The sequence below is a fragment of the Meleagris gallopavo genome, chromosome 2 (genome assembly GCF_905368555.1).
Source record: "Meleagris gallopavo chromosome 2, MGAL_WU_HG_1.1, whole genome shotgun sequence".
In the NCBI taxonomy this organism is placed as follows: domain Eukaryota; kingdom Metazoa; phylum Chordata; class Aves; order Galliformes; family Phasianidae; genus Meleagris; species Meleagris gallopavo.
Window position 1 is genome coordinate 9,167,803 of NC_139405.1, and position 22,663 is coordinate 9,190,465.

Genomic DNA, 22,663 nt, shown 5'->3' on the forward strand with positions numbered 1-22,663 from the left:
CCTTGCCCTTCTTCCATCTTCCCATTTACAGCTGCCACAGTAAGAGGACATAGAAAAATCTGCTTGAGAGGCAAAGGACAGTATATGCCTTGTTTTGTAGAGGCAGCAATACCTACCCTGGGGTTGCAGCAGCCTGATAAACCTAACACATAGAGGTTTGGGACTTATTTCTGTACATATGCTTTTGTTGTTGCTGTTGTTACTTAGCAGCTAGTAGCTCTTAGAAAAAAAGATCTTGCTGAAGTCTTTTGCTTATTTAATAGTCATTCCCCATGCAGATACAGTTTAGACTACCAAATTATTTGCCATACTTCTGTGCAACATCTGCTTTTTCCCCAACAATCTCCCTTCGTGTGCTGACCCAACCCAAAGCTGTTTATTTTAGAAGACATCGACTGTAAACTTGAGCTGATGCAGAAAGTACTCTAGCTGATAGCAACTGGGTTTGCTATTCTCTCCTTGTTCCTCTCACTTCTTCCATTTGTGCTGCATTCACTCATGGTTTTTCTCTGCTTTTCGTGTGAGTAACTTACAGAATTATTCATTATGACACTGGATTACTATAAAGACACTCAGTAGGAATTCCCATTCAGTTCCTCCTGGTGAGGATAAACAAACACTATTTGTCCACAATCACTTCACCAGATACGTGAACACAAAATAGTTACTAAATCTCCAATTATGAGTGCTAAGGAATAAGGAAGATAAGAAAGGAGAGGGAATATACTGCTACTTGTCAAGCAATTGCTCTAACTGTACATTTTCATTCACTTGCTGTTGTGGGCAAAAGCAAATACCAGCTTTTGGAAGGGTGTGCACACAAAGAATATGTATGCTCAAACCTGAACAGCAGAGTTGAGTCAGCAGTCAGAATACTGCTACTAATGCTACTAGTACTAATAATAAATGAGGCAACATTTCCTAAAGAGCTCTGCAAGCTTGCTGGGATCCTTTTAGTTGCCTTGCAAATCTGAGTGGTGTGCAACCAGTTGCCACTAAGTGGTGTAGATGGGAGAAGTGCAGCAGCAACACACCATCTTTTCACAGCACGAAGACTGGAAAATACCTAGAACCTGAGCTTCAGAGGCAGTAAACTAGACTTCCAGTGCCACCTCCTGGCTGTACCAGACACTGAACAAAATGTAATATGCTGAACAGCCCCTTCCTATCTTATTCCAATTCAGGACATGGGCCTGAATGAAGTTCACTAAGACCATCAAGTTTCAAGTCAGCCCTGGAAAATCTGTGCGAAATGAATGGACACGTAGACACTGCCTCGTGGATCATAAATAAGAAAAGGTTTGCTGACCTTATGCTGCTCCCTATGTGTGCATTTTAAAATATAGATGAAAACATTGGTATTCTTCCTATCCTTGCTTTTTATTCAAATGTGTTTTATTATAGTTTCTCACCTTGCAAAGGAAGAACACTGACTCTAAAGACATCCTCCCAAATGTTTAGGAATGTCTGCCTTTTTATTGCTTTGTAAGAATTCTATCAGAATACAAAGATGGACTATATAGTCGTTTGTTCTGTTACATGAGACTATAATATGGAAAAAGACTCTAGTTAATATTCGTCCTTTCCCTCCTAGTTTGCAATGTCTAGCAATATTTCCTTCTAATGTTGGTGCAGGGATGGAGATAGATATTGACTTTCATCTCTATACAGAATTCTGCCTTTACTGCTCCATAAACTGCTCCAAGAGAATAATAATATGATGATGTCCTGATTTATAAACACAATATAGTTTTTTTTCATTTTATATTTTTACAGTTTCAAAAAGTATTTGCTTTCAGAGATTCCTTTTATCTGAACTTCTACTCAGTAGTAAGACTCAAGGAGATTATCAGCCTAAGAACATACAACCACTGGTTACAAGAGTCTGTAAGCAAAAAAAAAAAAAAGCTGGGGGAGGAATATGAGTTTGAAGCTATTGTTACTTCAGATTTTCCCTTGAAATTGTCTGCCATCAATATGGGGCACGTAACTTCTAAGCTACCTCAGTTAGTCAGGTCTTCCACCTGTAAAACATGAGAATCGTGCTGCTCTACTGCGTATCAAAAGGTTTACAGCAGTCCATTCTTCCTCATTAGTTAAGGACATTTCTCCAAGTGAAAGTATAAACTTAGATTAAAGCAACAGTGACTGCATACTGAAACGCACACGATCTCTGCTCTGCATGTGAGTTACATCAAATTCACCTGGTAGAAGCACACTCTTTACTTGCTTTACATGTGTGTGAAGAGGTGATGTATTTTTTAATGAGATTTGTTTCCATGATAGGAATTGCACTGGCAGTTGCATTAAATGTATGTTAAATGACCTGCTGAAGAGCAGAACTAGCTTCCTTACAGTTGTTTCTTTTAATTAATTTGTACAGCATGTTAATCTTGGATTAAGCTCTGGCTCACGCTATCTATAAGATCAGAGTCACCCTTCCATGTAAGCTTTACTCACCTCATTTTCTTTATAACTGTTAACCCTTTGATGACACATAGCTCACAAATTATGACAGATGACAGAGAAAAAGTAAGAGAAGGGCACTTTGTTCTATCACACTTCCACAAAAATACAGCAAGTTTTTTTCTTTTGTCTCAAGGCAAATGGAAATTGTTAACATTTTCAGCTGGACAGAAATTTGTATTTCTGGCCAGGTTTAATTTACGTACCTAGCATTTCATTGAAATTAAGTTACTTCCCACGTTAATAGAAAATAAATGATATTATATGCAACCCTAGTGACCTCCAAATGGAACTGAAACCTTTTAGGTCCCCAGTACAAACCTCTGTACTGTGTGCTAATAAGTAACTGGTAGCTGTAGATGTCTGTTATCATCCTTATGGATCAATCACATAAGGGAGAAACCCAATGAGCAAACTTGAGTGATACAGGATACATACTTAATCACCAGATAATACAGATATTTGTCAGGAAAGCCTGACTGCTTCTATAATGGAATACAGACATAGGGTTGTATAATTCTGGTACTGCTTCCTCCCTGCTTTTTCTCCCGTCCTACAGTTCTTTCCTTCCTCTAATGTCAAGCCCTAGAACAGACTCCAGTTTTTGCCCTCTTTGTCTGCTTTACCTGTTTGCTGACCCTGCTCCCCACTCCCCACACAGCAGTGCTCTGCCCTGCTTAGCAGAAGCTGCCAGCTGTGGGTGGATGGAGCTGCACGCAGTCCGGCAGATGAGCTGGCACTGAGATGCTGGAGGACTGGAGAAGGTTTGCTGCATATGTCACCAGCCAGGAATTTAGCTGCCAGATTCTAACTAGATCCTGCTGAGGATGTCCAAATTAAAATTAGTCAGAGCATATGACTTGCCCAGTTCATGTGTTCCTGGATACAACAAAAGTAGCTTACTTCATACTGGAGATGTTTGTTCTTACAAAGCCCGCAAGAAGTACAACTTCCAAATGAAAGTACCATCTTATTTGTAAACATCTTAAAAGTCAAGATATTTGCCTGACTCTAATTTTCCTGTGTGCTGAATTGCTAATTTCAGATGAAATTTTCCAAAGTCTGGCTAACTTCAGCTACAGAGAAAGCAATCGCTGACAGACAGTTATAAAACAATTTGGATACCTCTGCAAGGTCTGCCTTCTCTCACAGCAGCACAGAGCCTAATCACATCTCACTGCAGCAGTAGTCCCTTTACCTTCAGTCCCATAGAATGATGCACACAAAAGGCATTGAACTTCTTTCTCATCTCCAACAGACATATCAGAGAAAAATGAACAAATGTAGCACGATATACACCTTACCAAAGGACATAATGTCTTGGTCTGGACACAGGCCTGAAACAGGGGGCCTCTACATACTGTTAACTAGCATAGGTCAGGCCTGTGTCAGATGATGTTCTTCCTTATCTGAGATGCTGACACAAGCTACAGATCATTCCCTGTAGACAGCCTGGACACAGTCACAGCCACCTTGCTTTGGTAGCCACATGGCTTTAGCTGTGCCTTGCCAAGTTATTTTGCTTTATTTACTAGTGGAGAGAGATTCAAATGGGCTCATAACTACAGAAAAAAATGACTATGATCACCCAAGGAGATGATGAGACTGCAGCTTACTTCTCCTTCCACTTATCATCAGAGAGAAAGGCCAGTGGTACTCAGGTCATTAAACTTCCCAAGTAAGGCAGTAAGATCACCTATATACCATAGGGGTTCTTAAAATTGTAGCAAAATAATCCAAAGGTCATTTTTATTCTCATAGGAAGAGACCATAAAGATAGCATATCAAGCACATTACGGGAGGAGATGAAGCTGAGGATCACTACCCAGATGATTCAATAAATGTGATTAGCATCTGCACTTTTTCCCATTTTGTTCATATTATGATATCTTGGCAAAATGCTAAGAACAATTTATAAGGAAAAGGTTATGGATGCTGGCAGACGGGCAGACAGGATCACAAGAGCTTGAACTTGAGGAACAGTACCTGCCAGATTCAAATAAAAAACGTTTGGAGCAAGGAAGCAAGTGGGGAAAGAGTAAAAAGAACAGACTAGCCTGGACTAGTTAAGACTCCATAGGTAAGAGTGACAGCACATGTTTTAGATGTCAATTGCGTGCAAACATCATAATGTGAGCAATAGTTAGAAAAAGAAGCCTTCTAAAATGACCTGAGGGAAGAGCAGACAGAGCATCAAGGAACATCTTTACAAATAGATAATCCTCACAGAAAAGGAAAAAAAGAAAAAAAAAAAAAGAAAGAAAGAAAGAAAGAAAAAAGAGAGAATTATTTACCCAGGGGCAGGAGTGAAGAAAAGACTTTAGTCAGGCCATCCAGAAATGAATTTAAACCAGGGAATTCAAGATTCAAGTACAGAGAGAAACTTTAAAGCTTGCTTTTGGAAAGCAACTATGGTTCAGACTGTCATCATTTCTAACTAAATCCAATGACATAGGTGGAACTGATGGCTTGTGAGTCTATTAAGAGGAAGATACACAAACTTATCAATCACAGAAGAAAATTTAAAGCAGATAACAAAGGAGGAAAGAAAATGAGAACCACTTAGCTGGCACCACTAGTCACAAATAAGTCAGACCTACAAAACCTGGAAAACATGAGAAGTACTTAGAAAATACACCAAAAATTCTTCTGACAGATACTATACCCCCTTCAATTAGGAGGAGAGCTCTGAAGACCTACTGCAGAAACCACAGAATTACTAAAAGTGGAAATAGAATGCAATAAAATAAATCGATTGAGAATGATAACGTTCTGAGAATTCAAACGTGTATTCCTGCCATTGGATCATTCGCTTTAAATTAGCTGAGGTGAGGCAAGACTGCAGCTAGATCTAAGACCTAATGCTGTGCTGAAATGCAAATCCCAATGAGCAATTATACAAAAGCTCTTACTAGGCAAGTTTGGGGGAAACCTTAAAAATAGATTGTAAAGAATAGCCTGACCAGAAATGAGGCAGCAGTGTGTGGAATATTAATTGCTACGCCAGGGGGAAGAAATGAAAAGAATGTGCTAAGAATGTCAACTATGACCCTGCTGTGAGACACTGGCTCCCCAAAGTGTGCAGCAAGGGCAGCTATGCTGGGAGGTACCAGCACACACAGCAGAAGAAAAGAGCTAGACATAGAGGTGTGTGCTCCAGGCCTGGGAGAACACGCTCACCTGCCACAGAGGGCAGGTCACTTCCATAGCCTGCCTTGGAGGCTTGATCTCTCTCTTACAGCTGCACAACATACTATGAAAATCAAACTCAGTATTCTGCCTCACTGATTTTGCACAGGAATAAAGACTAGCTCCTCTTTCCAGTCTTATTTAGCATGCTGATAGTTTGAGTTAGGTGAAATAGACTGTAGATCCCAGACACACAAGCAGAGGATTTTGGGGGAGTTCTGCACGTACAGAAGACTCAAACTCAAACCCGCTCATAACTTGCTAGCAGTCACAGCTTTCTATATTTGTTTTCTCAGGAGAAAAGAGGCAAGCATGCTGCTTTGTTAACACTGCAGGAACATGGCTACTTGTAAGGAACAAGCAAGCTCAAATGTTCTTCTGCACCTTGAAACTGCCTAATTTTCACAATTCATGTGGATCAGTTTTTGGCCCTGGATTAGTAGATTAGTACACTCAAAAATGTGCTGAAACGTGTGCCACTTGGCCATACCCCCAAAGAAACAGAAGAAGAGTCCTGCGAGCCCTTTCCTTCTGCCTGTGCTCAGTGTTCCCAGTGCACTGCCTGTCCCAGGCCTGAGCAAGGGTGCTTGGTAAGTTACCACCAGCAGTGCTCATGGCAGCCAGAAGGACAGTATGTATGTATCAGCATAGCTGCTTTCTGGATCAGATATTCACAAAACTGAGAGGGAAGAGGAATAAATTGTCTAGTTTAGAAGATGGTGCCTCCAAACAGGGTGATATGACGATTCACTGAAAGGCTGCATGTGATTCTAGCCTGTTTTGTGTGCATTAGAGAAGCACTGAGTTTGAGTTTCAGCCACGTAACCCTTCTGCACTAGCACACTAGTAAGAAGATTGTGCGACCTTGTACTGCATTCAGAAGCTGGGACCAGGAAACATATTTGCTTTCTTCTGCATGTTCTGTTGATGGAAAGGACAGGAAAGGACCACATTCTTCTCCAGCACCTCAGTTTTGCATTTGGGATGCAGGGGTTGTAGCACTTGTATTCCTTTCAAGAACGTTTTTACTGTAATACAGTTAAGAAAGAACAAAAATAAGACAGTGCTGCTGTAGTTAAACAGATGCCTACCTCCTTCCCAGTGCTAGGCTGCAGTGTAAGATACCCAGCTGTGAACTCCGTAACCTCATGGACTACCCTAGTACAAAATTAAGGACACAACCTTAACTCTGCTCCCTTCCATGTGTGCATCACAGCACAGCTCTGATGACATGTTTACATAGCACTTCTAAACTAATACAATATCAGGCAATTTTGCTTCTACAGCTTTATTTATTACTTTTGAGTCTGTTGTCTCTATTTAATCCTTTCCTGCCTGGAAGAACATCACTCCATCAGTGAATCAGCATCTCCAGAGAGGAAATGAAATGGAGCTACATTCATAATATACAGCAAATAGCTGTCTTAACACTCAGTTAATGTTCCACAGTGGATTAAGAATTATTGTCCTAGTATTTCAGCTTAGTCCAGATTTAGTGCCCCAGTGGAAGAATTAAGGGGTAGATGAAACAGTGCATGTAAAGCTAGTTTCCAGAGAAACAGAGGAGCATGTTTGCTACCTCAGATACTAAGGCAGGTACGTGAGAATCAGATTGTGGTTCCCCTTCCACAAAAGCTTGAATAAGAGGAGAAAAATGTATTTGGATACCATATGGAATTTGTAGTAGTACTGTAGGAAAGCAAAGATAAGCTTTAAAAAAAAAAAAAAAAAATTCTGATCAGTTCAATTATAGACAGAAATATGACTACTGCCTCCATAGTTAGTGTTTTGTTATATATCACCCAGGTAGGTAATTCATAGATTGGCTCCAGAAGGCTTTACAGCAGCTGATGCACAAATCCTAAACCTGTACTCACAGAAGATCCCCCTGAGAGGTGATGTCTCCGATGATTAATTTAAATTCAAGAAGGATTTTCTCTCAAGTCTGTGTCCCTGTCCCAAGAACATTCTGTCAGCCCCTGGCCACTGCAGCTCCCTTCTCCTCATGCAGGTCTCTGATGACGAAGTGTTGTTGAACTTTGTATGTTCTACGGGACTCTGAGCTGTAAAGCCCAGAAAGAAATGCCCCCTTGGAACTTCAGACAATTCTCACTCTTCTGCAGCCTCAATTATCAGTTGTGCAACCATGAACTCACATAGCTGACTCACTGCTCCTAATCTATTTCCTTCAACTTAACTTTTCTTTGGCAATATTACCACCCTCGCATCTCTTGCTGACTGAACACCAAACAAAATTAAATCCTGGTCTTTCTCCCTGACTGTGCCCTCTTATTTATTCCCTTTATTTTGTTACAGCTAGGATTCTGCCATGTCCCCTTTCCTTCAGGTAAATAACTAGGCAGTTCTGATTGTTGTCTATATTGTCTTTGCACTAAACATCTAAACACCAACGATTCTCCTTTTGCAATGTTTCTAAGACTCAGGGCTGATCATACTCTTTCCCACTTTCACTTTATCTCCTGCCTAACATTATTGTCCCCTTTCTGACCTCTCTGACACTGCAGTCAACACAAAGCACAGTTTCTAGATCAACCCCATCCCTGCATTATGTTCATATCATTGACAATTACTTTTCTCTCCTCATCCTTGATTTCCAACTATGGCATTATTTCTACAACTCTGCATCCCATAGTCCCTTTATCAACTTCCCTATTTATTTCTGTCATTTACTTTGCATTTCATTCTCACAACATTACTGACTCTGAGCACCAACTATGATTATCTTTTCACTCTATCCTTTTCCTTTTTTTCAAGCTGCCATGGCAGAAATGTCTCCATTTTTTTATTTTTAATTTTTTTCACCCTACAGATCAGTGGCTCTCCATTTGCCAATGGAGTTTTCTCTGTTCCAGGAGCCATGTGCAGTGACGTACTTACCCTATCTTTCTTAAAGTCTCTTGTCAAAACCTCTAAGAAAGCAACAGACATCATAAACCCAGAATAACCAAAATACTCTGTACCACTGGACTTGCTGTGAGAACTACAAACACACATTTCTTTGTTGTGCTGCTAGAAAAAAAATCTACTCAGTAAACAGATACAGTAATTGGTGTTAGTGAGCATATCATGATATATGGAGACTGAGAATGAAATCACTAAGTTTTAAATTCATTGTAAAAAACCCTTTCTCTTCACTGAATCACAGTTGAACCACCACTACTATCTCCCCAGTTCTGGGAGAAACATACAGTGCTGCTGGATATAGTTTTACCTGACACAATGTGTTGGTTTCTTATCTACTTCTACAGGTTATCTGTTTACTAACCGCACCAATTATGTTTTATTTGTTATTCCATGTCTGTGTATTGCAAACTGATACCAGGTATCAATCTCAAGCATTCATGGACTGTTAGCCTGCCTCATTCTAATCTGTCCTACAGAAAAATGAAGGGAATACAAATTATCTATTACACTAACATGGACTTTCTTCTCAAGGGTCCCAGGAGTGTCCAAGGCTCATATTGTCTTCCTGTTATCACATCAGAGAGATTTCTTGTGGGTCAATTCCTAATACATGCAGGTGGCCATCTTTGAGCTTAGTTCTCTGTGTTGCTGCTCAGTGACTCTCGTGTTGTTTTGTCATGGACCTGACCTCAACCAGAGGCAGGCTGATAAGTGTCTTTACAGAAACTGATGTTAATGGTTAGATTTTGGGAGAGGAAAAGGAATAAAGTGCACATGCAGATAGCTCAAGTCAATCGTACATCATTTCTGCTCTTATTTTCCACACTAGCTCATGCCTCTTGCCAGAAGACTTTGTTGTCTGAGAAAATGGAGGGACATGCTTTCCTCATGGGGAGGCAGATAATGCTGCTAGTGTAAAAGAATGAAGTGGACTCTTATGAGCTCCTTGGCCTGTGTTTTCTATCCTCTGTGATTCATCTAATTAAGGTACACAGCCTGTAAAACAGGAGGCAATTTGGAAATTCTACTCATTAGCTGGATGTGAATGAGATTTTTTTTCCCTCTTGCCTGTCTTCATTTTATCTATGGCAGTTCTACATGACTCAGACTCCAGAAGGGTTCATGATTGTGTGGGTTGCCTCTGGCAAAGGCAGTAGCTTGAAAGTGAGTGTCTGTCTGCTTGATTTCTCTCCGAAAACAAACACAGAAAAGCCTATTCCCTGTGAGGCTGACCCAGCTGCCATGTCTTGCCTGCTTGTTGGGATACAAGATGATTAATCTCCTCCTACATAGCTCAGTACTTAAACCATATGTGAAGGGGGCACAAGGGCTTTCGGATAAAGCAGGGGAAAAAAAAGACTTGTTTTGTTCTTAATGAAGAAATAATTTTCTTAAGAACAAAAAGCTCTTTGCAGCCAGTGCTTATAAATTGCTTAATTGGAAATACACATAACAGTCCTATGAGGATTAGCTGAGTGCTTCTGGCTGAATTAGTCAGGAAAGAAAAGTTATTTTAGAGATACTAATAAAACAGGAGGTTGTGAAGACTTCCGAGATGCATACAGATGTTTTATTCTAGGCTTTGCATATAAAGCTGTTTTTTAACTTATTGGTTTGGAAAGTCTGCTGATTAGGTTGGAGGCAGACAGAAGTAAATATAAAGGGTTAGACCCTCAGATTAGAGGGCTATAGCTCCAGAAAGCTATACTGATTTTTGTTAGCTATCAAGCAGTAAGGCTTGCTGCCACTGCCTAGGGAACCATTTGAGATTTAATCAAATGAGCCAGAAACACAAATAAATACATCTTTGGCAATACCTTTCCTTGTTCCTGATGGGTATCAGCAGTACTGTTTCTTTCTGTGACAGTTATGCAGGCACACAAGCAGTCTTCCTGTCCTACAGTTTCCACCAGAATGGAAATGTTTTCCTTCATGTCCTGTCCCACCAGCTTCCTGTTCAGAGAGGGAGAAATGAAGTTCAACAAGGCCAACTGCAAAGTACTGCACCCAAGTAAGAGCAATCGCAGATATGTTCATAGACTAAGAGAAGAACTCATTGAGAGCAGCTCTCCTGAGAAGGATTTAGAGGTCCTTATGGACAAAAAGCTGGACATAAGCCAGTAGTGTGTTCTTGCAGCCCAGAAAGCCAATCATATCATATTTGGGCTGCATCCGAAGAGGGGTGGCAGCAGGGTGATTGTTCCCCTCTACTCTGCCCTCATAAGGCTCCAGCTGGAGTACTGTGTCCTGGCCTGGGGTCCCCAGTGCAGGAAGGATATGAAGCTGTTGGAGCAGGTCCAGAGAAGGCCACGATGTTCAGAGGGCTGGAGTACCTCTCCTGTGGAGATATGCTGAGAGAACTGGGCTTATTTAGCACGGAGAAGAGAAAACTCTAGGGAGACCATGCTGCAGCCTTCCAGTACTTGAGGGGAGCTTATAAACAGGAGGGAGACCAACTTTCTACATGGTCTGATACTGATAGGACAGAGGGGAACAATTTTAAGCTAAAAGAGGGTAGATTTTTATTAGATGTTAGGGGAAATTGCTTTTCTCAGAGGTTGGTGAGGTTCTGGCACTGCTGGCCAGAGCTGTGGGTGCCCCATCCGTGGAGGTGCCCAAGGCCAGGCTGGATGGGCCCTGGGCAGCCTGAACTGAAGTTGGGACTGGGTGGACTCTGAGGTCCCTTCCAACCCAAGCTACTCTGTGATCCTAGGAGATGGTGACTCCAGCTGTAGCTCTACTATTGAAGGCAAATTCTAAAAGCTGAGCTAACATTGTATCAGGTATGAGAAGAATAAACACTTAGTATCCTTTAACCTGAGATATCCCAGAGGCAGCAGGCCTTTCGAACATCAATGAGGATGTTCAATGATGATGTTGCCAACTTGGCAAGAAAACTCAAGGTCACAGAATCATAGAATCATAGAATTGTAGAATGGTTTGTGTTAGAAGGGACCTTTAAGATGATGTAGTTCCAACCCCCTGCTATAGGCAGGCACAGCTCCCTCTAGACCAGATTGCTCACAGCCCCATCCAGCCTGGCCTGGAATGCCTCCAGGGTGGGGACATCCACAGCCTCACTGGGCAACCTGTGTTCATGCATCCTTAGCTAAACTACCTTCATTATAATACCAAAAATCACACCTATAGGTCAGTAAGACCCCTTCCCACGTGAAGACCCCTCCCCTGAGCAAGCATAGTATAGACGTATAGAGCAAGCATGGAAAAATTACTAACTCTGTAACTTTGGGGTTTGCTTATTTGCATTTCCTCCGCCATCTCCATCAGTGAGCCGCTGAGGGCCGGGCGGGGCCGCGAGTCATAACGGCTGCGGCGCGTGCCAACACGGCCGCGCGCCCCCTCAGCACCGCCAGCGGCCGCGGCCGCGCGCCCCCGCCGACAGGCTCGCGACGCCATCTTGTGGCCGCTCCGACGCCATCTTGCGCCGTCCCTTTGCCCTGCTTTGATTTTGCTTGGCGTGCAGTCAGCAAATGAATGAATGAATGAATAAATAAATAAATAGTCGCAATCATCAGTAGCATTTGCACAGATGTAAGGGCGGGGGTGATGTTACTAACTGTGCTGCAGCTTTGGCACCCAACGAGCAGGGAAAGAGGTTTTTATGCCCATTTAGGGATAATGGGGCAATGGATGCTCATGCCATGGTCGGAGCGACCTTCTAAATCTAAAAACTAGTTCGTGTATTCCAAAGAACACAAAGCACAAATCTACTACAGAATTTGGAAACTGTGAAAAGACAGCTGGGTAATTACTAGGAAGGTCTCTTTGTCCTCCTTGACCCCAGTTTGTGATACTTACCTTGCCTTGAAGTTCATCAGAGTTCATCTGGATTTCTGAGTGCTGAGGAACACGTCTTTAAATAGAAATTTAATTTAAGGAGAGCTTTTCCTATCACTTCTTTTTTCCTTTCCTTAAATCTCAGTTTATGCGTGGAATATAATTTTATCCCTGTCTGTCACCACGCAGGGTAGCTGTGCCATGCCTACTGGTACAGAAATAAGCCAAAGCCAATAGCTATCATTGACTGAAGCTCAGTTCTACCAACATGAGGAATCCTAGAAAAAATATTTGATTAAGCAATTGTCTATACTGGTGGGAAGTTTAGTATCTGAAAATATATGCATCACAGCAGAAAACATCATCTAAGACCTGTAAACTCAGAAAAAGATCTGTTATAGTGTCACCACCTAACACTTTCCAGGCAGTGGAACAGTAATTTTTGTCCCATAGTTGCTCATTTTCTGCTTCAGTGAAAGCCTCAAAATCAGGAGATTTTCTAAAATTTTATCTAGATTTTCCCTTCAATCTTACCATGACAGCAGTTTCTCCAGAGGGAGCATTGTAAGGACATCGATCGAGAACCTATAAGTACTTCTTTCACAAAGGGGTCTAAATTATGTTGAGTATAATGTAAACAAAACATGGTAGTGTTCTTCATCCAGACAGTTTTGATATGAAGTAGGAAAGGTTGTCCAACTTTTGTTAGTCCCAATAGCAGAGATAGACCAATCTAGAATAAGGGTTCCAGGTCTTTGTATGTATTGCTGTGTTTTTTAAACCTAAAATCTTCAAATCTTCAGTGGAAAGACCAGCGAGCCGGGTGTAATACCATGGTGAGGTATTCATCTGGTCCATTAGCTCCATTGTACCCAGAGTGGCACTTCTACTCTTGGGGAGATACCTCTGGAAGCACGACTTTGCAGAAATCGTAAAAATCTCATGCATAATGCTTTTTAATTCTCACTCTGTCAGAACGGATTTTACTGCAGAATATTCTTTCATAAAAATTGAATTGTTTCTAAGTGGGTACGGTATAAAAAAGAGATACAGTGAACGTAATGTGTGTGGATTTTCAAAAAGCTTTTGGCTAGGTTGTGTTGATAAGTAATGAAGCTGTCACAGGATCACAGGAATTCTTTCATGGGGTAAAAGCTGGTTACAGCAGAGTGTGGGACTTAGTGGTCTGCATGGAGAAGAGCCAGCAGTGGGGTCCTGTAGAAATAAGTGTTGGAATTTGTACTGTTTAGTATGTGACCAAAGCTGGAGAAAGAAGTGAACAGAAAGGAAAATATTAAAACACCAAAATGATTCTATTATTTAAGAAGTATTTTGATAGATCTGGATCAGTTTTCTTCTCTGTAAAACATAGCTCATGCCAATTCTGATATTTTGAACTTATATTTCAAATCAGCATTGAACCAATATTGGCATTTTTGGTGGAATAGAAACAGTCAGCTCTAGTGCTTATTTCCTCTTCTAGTGCTTGTCAACCTCTTCTATTTCAGAAGACTTTACCGTTACCATATTACCAAATCTGCTAACTTTGCACCAAAGAACATCTTCAAAAACTTAAGTTAGAAGCAACTGTGGAAAGGAGGTATACCACCTACCTGGTTGCTCCTTCCCATTACCACAGCCCCTACCCCTCTCGTGGCCCTACCCCTCTCTCTGCCCTGGTGTGACGGCATTATGACACATCTTGCTCAGTCAGGAGAAGGGGTAAGGAGCAGGTAAGCAAGAGCAGCAAGATCTAACAGTGTCTTCATTAAAACATCTCTCCATATGAGACACAGACCATCTGACCTCTATACTGGCAGAATGTGGATGGAAAGGACGTTGTATTGGCTCAGGTTTGAGACTGATACCTGACGCTCTGTGACCAGAAACCCAGCTCTAGGAAAAAAGTGTCAGGTGGGTGGCTTCTGTGCTTTTTTTTTTTTTTTTTTCTTTTTCCTTTTTGTAGCCTGTATTGAAGTTTGGGATTCTCCTCACTATTCCCCTATTTCTGTTTCACTGTAGGAGATGCTTCCCAGAAGGAATCTTGCTGTACTGCCTCTTCCACTCCTTTTTTCTCTTTTATTCCTCGTAAATTTTCTTTTGTCAGTCTGACAACTCCAGGATAATCATGCCACCTTCTTACAGCTTTGTGTGAGAATCTGCCCATCTGATCACGTGGGTGGGCATAGCCAATGTATGTCCTTCTCTCTGTGTGTATTCAAGGGATTCAGCGACAGGTTTCCTACTAGCAATAAACTTCTCTAGAGCAGAAGATGAACACACTTTATGAGGGCTGGAACTGGAACATAGTCTGGAATGTTACCATTGATTTTACAATACAAGCGGCCTCTTGGAGTCACCCCAAGAGAAACTTGGCTTCTTTTCTGTGCAGCTTCCCAAGTGCTAGAGACAACTGTGGGTGCCTAGGGAGCTGAATCCCTTGCAGGCTGCATGCAGTTGTCCCTATCATTCTCTGAGTGCGGTGGTGCAACAAAATGCAATGTGTCTTTCCAGAAGGCCAGACAGCTGCTGGCTTGTAGGATGCATCACACTTCTCTGCGTGGGGTAACTCACCCAGGAAGGTTATCTGAGGTGTGGGCAGGACTTTTGTCACTGCATCGTGTGATTCTTAAAATGCTTCCCCAGCACAAGGGAACATACGCTTTATATTTCTCTTTAAATACCTGTCTTACTGCTTGCTGCTGTGTGGGCTACAACTAACTGCAGCTGTAAAAAGACTGATAGCTAGATGAGTCTGGCTCTGATCTGGCTGGATCTGTCAGCCCAGCTCTCCATCAGCTGAAGAGCCACTCACTACTGTTCTGGTGGTCAGCCTGAGCAGAGCTGCCAGGGGACAAGAGAAGTTGAATCAGCTTCCCATTCTCAAAGACAGGGAAGGCTGAAACCAATAAGCCAGAAAGCCTGCATCTCTGGGGACTGCATTCTTGAGCGTGGAGTAGTTAAATCTCCCACTATGAATAGAATAATATAGTTTTGGTCTTAAAGTGAAACAATTCCCTTCTCTGCATGAATACTATGCAAGAGCAGGCTGACGTACTAACTCCTGTGGTTAAACCATGTACATGTGGAGGAGATCTATGGGTGCTGATGGCTGGTGGAAGAGTGCATGCCCTGTTAGGATTTCATCTGCAATATTTTGGGTAGCTTATTTTGGCAAGGCAGCAGAGGAGCTTGGCTGGACTGTGGTTCTGCACAGATGTCAGCAGGTTATTACCCAGAGGAAGGTGGCACAGAGTGCAAGGTGTACATCTGCCTGTGGACCCTCAGCAGTGACCTGCTCCTACAGGACAAATTGGAGTTGGCACTGGAAGCCTCACTGGGACCTCTTTCCTTGCAGAGTTAGAAACTCTAGGAAGGGAAGGAGCTTGCCAGCACTGCTGTAATCCTATAAACAGCTTTATCTTAAGCTGCTGTGAGCTGAGCTCAAGCCTAAAGGATAAAAATCTCTAAGAGCAATTACTACTTGCTCCTAATGAGTCTCTTCTGATTCAGCTCCACGTTGCAGCAGATCTGTAGAATGTAGGTTCACTTCATCACTTGGGCTATCCTCTGTCAGCATGGCTAGATATTGCAAGCCTGGAAAATATTATGTTCTTCTGATCACATTTTTGGAGGTTGTGGCTCAGCAGTCACACTGGAGTCATCGAACACCAAAACGAAACAAAGCAAAAGCAGCTCATGGTACTTTTGATCAACTGTCTAATAAAAGACACATCAAGTTTATACTGCAAGTTTATTACAGTAATACAATCAAATTTAATAATTTTCACAGCTATTATATTGGGGTATATGTATATATATATATATATATTATTCCCAGCACACATTGCAGTCTGTTTCTCTTTAGTCATGCAGTGAGTAATGTATATACAATTACACGAAAGATTTTTTTCCCTAAAAAAGAGAAACCAAAATTACAAAAGTATGGCTTTGTAAGAAAGTTGTATCATATAATGAACATTCATTTGTACTTGGGCATGGAACATTCAGTCGTAATCAGTAAACAACAGCATCAGTCCCTGTCACGCTAAAGCCAAAAAAAGCCAAGGGAACAAGGAATAGGAAAGTGCCCATCAGTGTTAGAGAATGTCTATATCTGTATACATTCAAAGTATGAAAAATGTAAAAAATGTTTTTGGGGATTAAGTATTACTTTTATTTGTAAGCTGAAGTCAGAGTTAATGGAGACTTGAAGAATGGGTGCAGAGATTCTGTTTTCTTTTATACCGGCAAACATCAGCAGTGGTGCAATTGACTTAAAAAGTGTTACTTCGGGTGTAAAGAGATGCAACTGAGGTCAGATTCTGGCCTGTCCTCCCTGCTAATGGTGCTGCAGAAACAGACAGAAGCATAGGATTAAGAAGTCATAGGTGGCCGAATTCTGCTGTCAGCCCAAAGAAAAGATGGAGATACACGTTTCATATATTTTATTTTAAAAAGCAATTCAATAAAATGCGTCCACTGTCACAAATTCTTCGCTGGATGACTGTTGGCATGCAGAAGCCCTCGTGCTTGGTGCTTAGGGATAAAACACCTGTTTCAAAAGCACAGCTGCTGCCTCTTTGCCAGAGAAGAAATATCCTTACCTGTTAGCAGCACGATGCTTAGGACGTAAACTTATTTCGTTAGAAGGCTGCTTTCTTAAGGCATTGGTCACCGTTGTGTACATGGTAAGTCTTAAGTATTGTGTGTCAGTTGTGAGTTTTACCAGAAGAGGGCAGACACAGACACACGTGTGCGCATGTACACACACACACACACACACACACCCCCAAAGACCCACGGAGCTCACTGAAATGATACCCATTGATACGGCAGGAAAACACATATACACATCAGATCTTTACAGTGCTACTCTTCAAGACTGAAATTTAAAAATGTAACCTGCAGAGCCAGCCTGTAACCCAAAGATGAACAGACTGTACCCTTTTCCTTTTCTCTCTCTTTTCTCCAAGTTCTGAAATAAAAATCTTAGCCACTCTTACTCAGTATGTTTATATGCAAAATGTAAACATCACTATGTAGCACCAAGCACCTTTTTTGATTAATAAAGTCACTGACATATCTGTCGTGCAAACATAGGGATTTTTAAGGACTACTGACCATCGGTTGCAGGAATAGTGGAAAAGATATAGGATTTACTTTTGCTAATAACCTGGCTCGGAAAGAATAAAATTAATGCAGACAGGACTGAGGTAGATTTGGCTGTATCTGATGTAATGACACTGTATAGGTAGGAAGATGAATGGGATATCCAACTAAGAGGGAGGTCCTACAAGATAAATCCTCCCACAGAAGGACATCCCACTCTGCACTCTTGGCACTACAGGTGATGGAAAAAGTCATTCTGTAGCAGAAGCACCAGAACACTAATGGCCCTAAACTCTTGCCCAGTGGAACTGTACATCAAGGTCAGAAGGTAGGTGACTGACTGAGGCTCAGTGAGTGCTTGAGCTCTTGTTAAAATGGTCAGGAAAACAAAAGTGACAGGGCTCTGGTGTGATCTTTCCTGTGTGAGCAGCTGCCTGTTGGTAGTCTGAGAACATCTGAGCTTTTATGTGCTGTCCAACAACAGCCAGCAGTCTTCTAGGCTGTGATAACAGACACAGATATCCTCTGGCTTGGCTAATGGATAGAGGGTAACCTCATGCGTGCATACAAAGCATTCTGTGTGCTACAAAGCCAATAGAGAGCCTAAATGCCTGAACTATGACCTTTGTGATGATCCCTGGCTATTACATTCAACAAATAATCCTTGCACCATTTTAGATGCTCTTGTTCCCATTTGATTGGTCTTGCTCTCTGGGCACAGACCTCTGCCTTATTAGAAAGTGCCAGTGTCAGTAATGCCAAGAATCCCCACCTGCATCATTTGATTTGTAAGATGAACAATCTTCCCCTCCTTCCTGTCTTTTCTGAAATTCTTAGCAACACAGTTCTCATGGAATCAAGCTAGTGATTGATGATTTACTTTCTCTCCTTTGCTGGCAACTCTGCTCCCAGGGCCTAATTACTATTCTAATAATATCAATCTCCAGCCTACACGGCCTCTCGCCCACTGAGATGAGGTATTGCATTGCTATTGGGGACAGCCCCAATCCCACTCCTCTGGGGTGCTGAGCACTTCATAGTTGCTCTCAGCAGCCTCAGGCAGCGAGTGCCTGCTTTGTCTTCTGCCCCAGCACTGCCTTCCTGGGGGCTGCCAGGGCAGAAGTAGCTCAGCCACTGTTTATTATGCAAATCTGCCCTTGGTTCTGCTTTGCTTTGTGAAGCTGTGACAGCCTCCACTTGCTAGTGCGTGATGCGGCCTCTCAGCAAAATCACTGTCCAAGATTTACCCTGAATTTCTCTGACACCATTTGTGCCCTCCCCCTTGCAGAAGGCAGAATAGACTCAGATGAAGAGAGCAGGCAGGGCTGGGAGGACACCATGGGGGAGGTGGGACTGCAAGGGATGAGTTAACCCTTTTTTGTCCCGCTCACTACTCTTAGGGCTGGGCTGGCATTTTCTTTGTCTCACCAGCAAGTCTGCATCGTCACCTAGCACAGCACAGCAGGCACTGGCACAGCACTGCTTCCCAGCACCCGGGAGGGATGTCTGGGAGGAATGTCCCAGTGTCTCTGAAAGTATCTCCCAGATAGCTCTTGTCCAGCCTTGCAAGAAATCTCCCCCTTGTCCTGCAGCATCATCAGTAGCCTGACACACACTGGTGGTGCTCTGAACAGAGGGAAACCATGTGAGCTGATACAGAAGGGTGTAGCTCTGGTACAGCAGTCCTGGCACAAGCAGATAATGTGTGCAGGAATCTTCTCCACGCAGCAAGATTTGAATGCACAGGTCTGTTGCACATCCTTTCATAGCCAGAGCCTTTCAAAATGGGGCTTGTGTCACATGGCATTTTGCACCAAATTTATTTAAAGAGATCAGCAATTTATTCACTGCTGTTCAGAACAGATCTGGGGAAATGTGTTTACACTGCTTCATTAGAGCAGAGGGTTGCACTTATAAAGAGAGAAGGATGTTTGGTCCAAAATAAGAGATTTTCCCCATGAAGGAGTTTGGATTCTGCCACTGCTCTGCTGATGCCGAGCATGGCCTGGAGAGCAAGACCAGCACCTGGAACAGACAGGACTCTGCCTGGACAGGGCATCCTCAGCCCTGCAGAGAGACTACTCTTGGAAAGCTGCAAACACAACCTGCCTTCAGTTCCCAGGGAATTCAATAGAAACTTCTTTCCCAAGAGCAGGCCTTCTGTCTGGACTTGAATGGCAAAAACACTCTGACAAGTGACAACTTCTAATGCATGAATATCATACCCTAGCTTAGGGTGACTAGCAAACAGAGATCGTTCTGAGACCCACTGGTAAATAAAGTTAATGAGCTACATCTCTTTTGGAGACACATTCAAACCTAAAACAGAAGTCAATGATAATGTCACTCATGAAGGATGAGGCTGCCAGTGGCCCTGCACTTATTTTCAGTTTTTCACTGGAAGGCAAGAAAAATATTACCCTCCCCATTACACATCTATAAGGAGGCATTTGGGCTGGAGTTGCCTTCAACCTCTTCACTCCTGAGTGAGATAGGATGCTTTCCATTATTTCTTCTGTCCGTCCCACATAGGAATAAAACTTGGTGGTCTTATCTAAATACGCACACTCCACACTATGACCCAGTGCTAAGTAACTCATTAAAATATACTCTGTAAAACTGCTTCTACGTCTCTGTAGGATCAGCCACAGACTTTTTTGGTTATTACTAGATGATGCTGGATCATTGTTAGAAAGGAAACCTTATGTTTCAATCCTATTCATACATGGTAGTATTTTTCCTGGCTCTGGTAGAACACATATCCATAGTTACACCCTTTGAAAATCCTACTGTGCAAGTTATTTCTTTTTACTCAGGTGCATTACACGGGATACAGTTATGTTGGGAATTCAAATTCATTGATACCAGCTGACAGCTAAAAAAACCCAAACATAAGGCAGTCTCAGCTACAGTTAACTCTTCACATGCACAACAAAATAGAAAACAAGGAAGGCTTTTGCCTTTAAAAGTGCCGTGCCTGCAATCAATTAGAAAAAAAACAAAACAAAACAGAACTCTACATTTAAAATCTTGTCACAAAATACTGGATTTCCCAGCATAGCCTAGTAGGACAAGTATTAAAATCACAATAAAATACACAGATTGGTGGGTGCCCATGTCCCCTAAGTTGCCTTTAAAAATCCAAGACCCAGCGAATAAAGTCAAGGAAAAACATTTACCACATTTTTTGTTGATTGCTTTTTGCCATAGGATGGTAAGGGCTTTAGTGCCTGAGGTATAGGTAGTTCCTGGATGCTTTTGGGGAAGTGGGATGGAGGCAGAGTCTGGAGAATAGTTTGCATAGCTTGCAGATATAAAGAAGCAGGTGTGTTGCCCACCAGGCTGTTGAATTTCTCTTCCCCCAGCAAAGCTGTCCAGTGTTCCGGATGATCCCGTAGAACTTTCCGCATCTTAAATTGTGGGTTGGGCATGAAGAGCAAGAGGTAGTCAAGGCAGAGCTTCTTTGTTGCCATGTTGACTTTGGAGTCCCACATCTGTTCCAGGATGACGTCCAGTGGGGTAAGCCCTTTACTGTCCTCTATCCTGGGAGAAGCTCCATTGCCGAGGAGGATGAGGACTGTCTCTGACCTCAGCAGTTCACAAGCGAGGTGCAGGGGTGTCTTCCCATCTTCCAGATGAAAGCAGCCAGTCCTGTTGATGTACGAGTTCAAGCTGGGGAGCTTGTGCGCAATTTTGATGATCAGCCCCAAGATATCTCTCCTGTCATATGTGACCGCCATGGCCAAGTGAGGAGCAGAGGATGGGCAATAGCAGAAGTGTTCTCCGGGTACCTTGAGAGCCTCCTCTGGAAAATGAGACAGCAGATATTGAGCATAAGGCAGGTGGTTATGCACCACTGCGTAGAGAAGGGCTTCTGAAGGTGAGTATGTTCTTAGGCTGGCATTCTCCTCCCAGTAAAAATACTCCATAGTTCTCATGTCTTCCAGCATCCACACAGGCTTGTGATCTCTCACAGCCTGGTAGAACATATAGGATAAGAACTTGCAGTGCCTGCTCTGATCATCCTGCATGCTGGCCTGGTTGCTGGCCATGGCTCAGCAAATAAAGAGCAGCTCCACGTAAAATCTCTCCAGACTGTACGATCTGTGCACTTGGAATGCAGATCCCGATGCTGCTGCAACCTTCAGGCTGTCATTGCTGCCTGGACTGCACTAGCTTGAATGCATGGGCTGATCATCTCCACCCATTCATTGTTTTTTCCCCTCACTGCAGTGGTTTTGTTTAGGTAAGCACAATCCCACAGGCTCAGTTAACCCATGCCATGCAAGCAGCTGGTTAGTAAGTACATCCTGCTCCCTGCATAGTGTGGGTTACTGGAACGCTGTCAGACTGCAAGTGATTTTATACACACGCAGCTACAGAGAAGGCAGGGAGAGACTAAAATTAGCTTGAGAGGTGAGGTAGTTTTCTGTCTGCATTTCATGTCTAACCAGATCAGCTCCTACATCGCAGTAAGTGTGATAGTAATTTTCATCTATTTTTTGCACGTTGCTCTCACACACAGCTTGTTAAACAGTAAAAATATATGTTGCAACATAAAATGCTCCATGGCTGGTAATATAGAGGATGATACACTCATGAAATCAAGGGAATGGTAGCTGTACTATTAGGAGGGGCACCCTATTTTATAAATAATGGTATGGCTGGCCAATTAGGAGACGCTGATGTTAATGGATTGTCTGTAAGGCATTAGTGATATTTAAGATCCCAACATTAATCTCTGCAGAGAAAAGAGTCAATCAGGATGTGGAGTAACTATGCCTGGAGTCATAAAGCATATTGCTCGATTTAAATGCCTGCCTTTGTTTAGCAAGGAAATATCTGAAGTGCCTCTGTTTTGCACAGCAGGTACATAAACAAATTTAATGGCCAAACCACAATTGCAGATGGAGAGCTTTGATGTAAGCTCTCAGATGTAATGTTCCAGTAGTGGGGTGAGAGTGAGCTGTAATAGGGGAAAATGGACTTAAGCAATCTGACCTGTGAAATGCCCTGGTAAGATGACCAAGGCGCACAGCCTTAAGGGCTGCTACCTATAGGATGAGGCAAAATGACCTGATCAAAATTATATTCATAGAAAAGAAATGAACACCTCCTAAATAAGAGGAACTCCATGCATTTTATAAATCAACAAATTGCAGTAAGATGGTAT

The 22,663-nt window shown here is 42.4% G+C and overlaps 1 protein-coding gene across 1 annotated transcript; it reads right to left on the reverse strand.

The window, feature by feature from the left end:
* Window positions 1-16,300: 16,300 nt before the first annotated feature.
* Window positions 16,301-21,699, reverse strand: LOC100543508 (ankyrin repeat domain-containing protein 9-like). The gene has a single exon (XM_085218862.1). It carries the CDS (start codon window positions 21,540-21,542, stop codon window positions 20,652-20,654), a length of 891 nt encoding a protein of 296 aa, XP_085074988.1. The 5' UTR covers window positions 21,543-21,699; the 3' UTR covers window positions 16,301-20,651.
* Between the last annotated feature and the right edge of the window lie 964 nt (window positions 21,700-22,663).